At 26.8% G+C, this 6,000-nt stretch overlaps 1 protein-coding gene across 9 annotated transcripts in view; it reads right to left on the bottom strand.

Moving 5' to 3' along the window:
* Window positions 1-2,395: 2,395 nt before the first annotated feature.
* Window positions 2,396-6,000, bottom strand: part of LOC142322253 (uncharacterized) — a 156,832-nt gene continuing 153,227 nt past the window's right edge. For all 9 annotated transcript variants that reach the window (XM_075361121.1, XM_075361119.1, XM_075361122.1 and 6 more), the window contains one exon: window positions 2,396-4,267. In XM_075361121.1, the coding sequence (XP_075217236.1) occupies window positions 4,181-4,267 (87 nt within the window). In that variant the 3' untranslated portion in view covers window positions 2,396-4,180. The remainder of the gene's footprint in view (window positions 4,268-6,000) is intronic.

Below are 6,000 nucleotides of genomic sequence, written 5' to 3'. Positions count from 1 at the left end.
GTTGTGGTTGTTTCCTCAACTGAAAGACAACTCTAATAACTTAATATTCTAACAACATGGGGCTCTGCCTCACTGGCATGCTGATGTATGAGGCTTCCTTAACGAAGAACTCCTGTGCGCTGGATTGGGTGATGTGTAAATGATGACAGCGCTCTGGCTCTAGATCTCCTGATCACTGGTTTGTGATTTTTTCCTTTGGAGGCTCTTTACGTGCCACCACATCCAATAACTTTGGTTGACCTACAGGAATGCATTACAACTGCATTTATGACCACCAATAGGGATATGTTAATGCATATGTGGGCTGAACTGGACTACTGCATAGATGTGTGTCATGTGACGAATGGAGGCCATATCAAACATTTATGAAGATATTAACAGTTCCAGTTTGTTTTCATGTATCATTCATAATTTTATGTGTACTACTTTTTAAATGTATATTTTTAAAATCTGATGAATTATTTGTAATCACCTGTACATATTAGTTATAATTATCCAAAATGCTGTTACAAATTTTACTTCAATAAAAATAAAAAAAACTTATAACAACACTTTTTTAAACATATTACCTTACTTTTGAGTGCACTCGTTTCTTTTACAACACAACTGAAATGGCTTCTTTCTGCCTTCAGAAAAATATTGTTTTCGTTGAGAAAAGAGTAGTGGCTATGGAAAGCAGAGCAGCAGTCATGGTTAATCTTACAGTTGGGACAATAGTACTGACTTATCGATATCAAATCACAAATAAATATACTAAGAAAAAGTAGCTATAAGAAGAGTACAAAATACGAAAGGGCATGTAACATAAAAAAAGGAATAAAACAAGGAGTCTGCCCACTACACTTTTTGATATTTTATTAAATTGTGTAACACATCACATCTAGCAACAGAATATAATTATTTAAAAAATAAACTTTTTGACTTAATACTTTTTTTTTCTACTATTTTTAATACTTTTGCATCGGTATTTTCCTCATCAGAATATATATTTGGAAATTTTGATTAAAAGGAAAGTTAAAACACTGATTTGATTATAAAAACTGACATATTGACACTGAATGAGATTTAAATATGTTTAGTGTTTTTCAAATGTTTTAACAAGGTTTTAATTTAAATTTCCACATATGCATTAGAATGAAGTAGAATTATCTGCTAAAGTACTAAATATAGAAGAAATTTGGAAGAAATAAAGATATTAAGAATGTTTATCATGCTGTAATTTTGGATGAAACTAGGAATTAATTAAAAGTAATGAATGTCAAGGACTCATCACTACATGAGAAATTTAATAAAAGTAAGTAAATGAGACAAGAATAAAGAGGTGAATATGACAAAAAAAGGATATAAGAAGTTAAATATTTAATAAAGCAAACAATTTACCAGAAGTCAAATGATTTTGTTAGTATTATCAAACATGGATTTACAAATTTTAAAGAAATTTAAAAAAATATTTATGAGGAATTTAGTACATTTCTGCAGTGAAATATAACCATTTGAAAGACTTTAACAGAGAATAAAGGTTTTTGAGATTTAGTGTTAAAGAAAAATGTGGAAAAGTTTGTGTTAGATTAGTGGAAAGAATGGGCCAAATATTAAGGCATCTAGAGTTAGTGAATGTGGTTCTAGAAGGAAGTGTGTAAAATTAGTGGAGATTAGAATATATGATATAGACAATTAGAAATACATAATGTGAATACTATGTTGACATTAAGAGAGTAAAACAGAATAAAATGGAATGTAGAAGTGTATCAAACCAGTCAAATGATTGTAGACAAAAAATAATGAACATTTAAAAAAATACAAAAGTTTATTACATTCTGCAGTATGTTATACTTAAACAATGGTCTTTCATGAGCTTTTAAAATTACATAGAGAAGCTAAGACCATAATACAAGAATGAACACTGATATTGATAAAAATATACAGGGGTATGATTTAATGCCACTGGCCTAAGATTGGAGCAAGCCAGTTATAAGAAGTGATGTAAATAGTAATTAACATGTTAACTGATAAGGAAAGAAAAATATTTTTACCATTTTTCATTTCATTTCAAGGCTAATGATGCAAGAAGATACTCTTAAAAACTGAGTTTTAGCATCTGTCACCCTAATAATATAAAGACAGGATTACTTCTTAAGCTCTAAACCAGCTTTACTTCTTAAGTATTCTCTTTCAAATCAAGAATATTTTGCCCTATGTAAGTTTATAAGTTACCCAACAGATAGAATCTGCATTTGGTTTCATGAGAGCCTTGCAGCAAGTCTTAAATAAAAAAAATAAATACATAAATAAAACAAAGTTTACAACTAATTTTATTATAATAAAAAAACTCATTTTATATTATAATATAAAAAATAGCTTTGAAGTCAAAAATTAATAAAAAATTAACATCTCCAAGAATAGCAATGTTTGAATATTTATTAATGTATATTATGATCAAATACATAAACAATTTGAATACTTCAATAAGCCTAAAGTTAAGTAACAAAAACAAATTATAGTTAGAAACAATGTTTAAATGTGTAAATTATACTATACAATGTACATTATACTATATTAAGTTACTTGATAATAAAACATAAAAAAACACCAACGTTAAGGATTAAAAACTGAATGGGTAACTCGTAAGTTAAAATTTTATTATAATAGGTAGCATAATTTTTTGGCACCAATGAAAATGAATACAGAGAGTTGTTTATCTTATACATTTGTTAGTAGTACATCTGTATGTCAGCAGCTCATAATATTAGAAATGGTTAATCAATTTGAAAGTTGTTTTATTTATTTAAAAACTAGAACCCTTTTCTGAGCAGATTAGCAATATTCTGCAGACTCTTAGTATTATTATGATTTTTCTCCATGGGACTAATTAGTAATGATAAAGTAGAGTTTGAATTAGGGTTGCTGGATGAGTTCAACAATACTGAAACTTTTTGGATTCGAAATCAAAGCTGCCTGGTTTTTCGTAAACATCAAAATTCCTAGCTAAGCATTATTATGGTAATGTTCTAAGGACTGTAATCAAGACCAATAGCTTAAATGTCAAAATACAGTCTTTTTATTTCATTTTAACGCTGGATGGAAAACCAGTGGTTTTCAAAAATTATTAGACATACGTTTGCTTGTAAATAAACAGCATACAGGACTTTCTACAGGGTTCTATGGCTTAAAATATAACTTTTACATTATTGTATTTGTAAATAATAATGACAATATAATTTCTATTTACCATTTTTATACATATAAGTAATAAATGTACACAAAATGATAAAATTACTTAAATACAAAACGTTAAATAATCAGGACAAAATTTCAAATTTACATAAAAATCAAAATAATCTTAAATGCAATTTTTTTCTTTAGACACAAATATTTAAAATCTAAATTAAGAATAAATACATAAATCTCAAATTAAAAAAAAAAATTAATTAAGCTAATAAAAGCCAAAATTTTGTTGATAGTATTGTAAGTAAATCATTTACACATTATGTAATTAAAAACTGGTTTTGTGTAATAAAATAACAATTGATTCTAGCTACCCTACAAATATATAGCACTTACAGTTCAGAACACACAGTTTTAAGTATTGATGATACTAAGTATTGCTTACTACAATGTGAAAGTATTATTTATAAATATGTAACTTTCCATAAAAACCGTTACTGATACTCAATGGTGTATTTATACAATGAGTATATTATATCTCACTGTATGAAGATAACACAGTTTTTATTACAGGACAACATAATGAGATTTTCCATATTGTCATATCATGTAAACATCACAGAAAGGAAATTAAATAAACAATATCAAAGTAGTATGTTATTGTAAACCATCATTTAATAAATTTTAAAAATATAAAACTTGCAGCTCTTCCCTATAAATGAGTACACAAATTCCTTTAAAATATTTTGGACCATCATGGAATATACCCATTTATATCATTCTAGTTCATTTATGTTATCCTTATGGAAAACAAATCATTACAAATTTTTCCAAATATTCTTTAACTACATATAAGACAATATAAAAAGTAACATTATATGACATTTTAACTAACATTATTATAAGAAATTAAAACAGTAATAACATAAATGATAAATAATAGAGAGAATAAATGTTTCTAAAAAAAAATGTATAAGTTTAGTTAAAAAAGGCACAAACAGTTGTGTTCAGCATATTATAACGCAGGAAATTCATCAGGCATTTTAGTAAATTTATTACATAATGGACAAACACTCTTCTCTTTAAGCCATTGACGAATGCACTGGAAAAAAAATACACGCATTTTATAACTCACATTTCAGGCACATAGTCACAAAATACCAGATCAAATATTTCCATTAAAATCTAATCCTGAAAGAAATATAAAGATTAGAAAAATGAAGATGAGGAGGAGATTAAAAAAATGAAGATGATGATTTTTTTCATAAAGTGAAAAATTACAAAATAATTTTATATAATAATAAAAGAAAAAACTCAAATAACAGAAAATAGAATTACAACTGGAAAAGAATAAAAAATCCTACTACAAAAGTGTTTATGTGAAATAATGCAAGGAAAATAAATATATAAAGAAACAAGGACAAGGTAGGTCAATAACATAATTTATACTCAATAACAAGTAGGACTTTACCAGGTGATCTTTTGGAAAGTTATAACATTTATTATTCAACAGCTATCAGTCTCATCGTATCTCCGTTTGTGAGCATGTATACAATTCTCAGGGGGGAACCTTTTTAAAATTATTTTCAAAGGGATGGAACCCACCCGCTCTGCTACACCTACCCCAAATCAAAAATCTTAAATGGCAATGGTAACATTTAATTATATTAATTGACAATCCAAAAAAAATAATGAATTTTGGTGAAAGAAAATTAATATCCGCCCAATTCCTTTGCTCGGTTGGTGCGAAAAACCATTTGAGGTAGTACTTTTTTAAATTTCAGTCCAACAAAAATAACTATAAAATTATGATATTACTTCTTAAACCATTTGAAATAATCATAATCTGTGGATTAAATTTTGTGTTTGTAATTTAAAAAATAATTTTCACAGTTTTAATCCACAGATTATGATTATTTCATATGGTTTAAGAGTAATATCACGTAATTTTATAGTTATTTTTGTTGGATTGAAATTTAAAAAAAGTACTACCCTAAATGGTTTTTCGCACTTACCTAATAGCAAAGGAATGGACGGATTTTAATATTCTTTATTTTGCATTTTTAACATAAAAATTTGTTTCTCAGGAATGGTTTATTGTATTGATATGATATGTTGTATACTGCTAGGGTACCTAGATGTTAACATGTTTAAAATTACTGAAACTCATCTCTCAATTCATTTAAAAATGGTGGCCATTTAAACTTTTTAATTGTTAATATCTTTGGAACCACAGGTCTATTTAAATGTTATGTTATTACAAAAAATGTTAAGCATTTTATGACAAGGAAAATGGCACCTTATTCATTCAGATCTGTTTGTAAAAAAAAAAGTATGGCAAAAATTCTTGAATTGAGTCACTAAATTAAAAAACCGCTTCCATTTCCTCCCAAATAAAATTAAATAACTCTACCAGATATCAACTGAAATAATTTTGTTAATGTTATCATGTAGTAAATGATAATAATTTAATAATATTATAATAAAATAAAATATTGAGATCATGAAAATATAATAATAATTAATACTGAAAAATAATTTGCTTTACATGTTTTTCATTTAATGAACACACACTGGTTATTAATAAACTGTGTTTTTTCTAATTAAAATTTATTTAATATCAATGAATTATGGTATCAGATAATAAAAGAAACTACAGTAGCTGTTCAAAACAGCAGCCGCTATTAAAAATACATACATCCAGAGATTTTTCCATTGACTGACAAACTCTTTCAAAGGTGCCAGGTGTCTGATAAATTCTCTCAATCCATTTAGAATGGATCTTGAGTGCAATTCTCTTATGGTATCCACAGGGGCGTGTATACAATTTTCTTT

The sequence above is a fragment of the Lycorma delicatula genome, chromosome 3 (genome assembly GCF_047948215.1).
Source record: "Lycorma delicatula isolate Av1 chromosome 3, ASM4794821v1, whole genome shotgun sequence".
Classification (NCBI taxonomy): Eukaryota; Metazoa; Arthropoda; class Insecta; order Hemiptera; family Fulgoridae; genus Lycorma; species Lycorma delicatula.
Note: the sequence above shows the minus strand (reverse complement) of the source record. Positions and strands in the feature narration are given on the sequence as shown.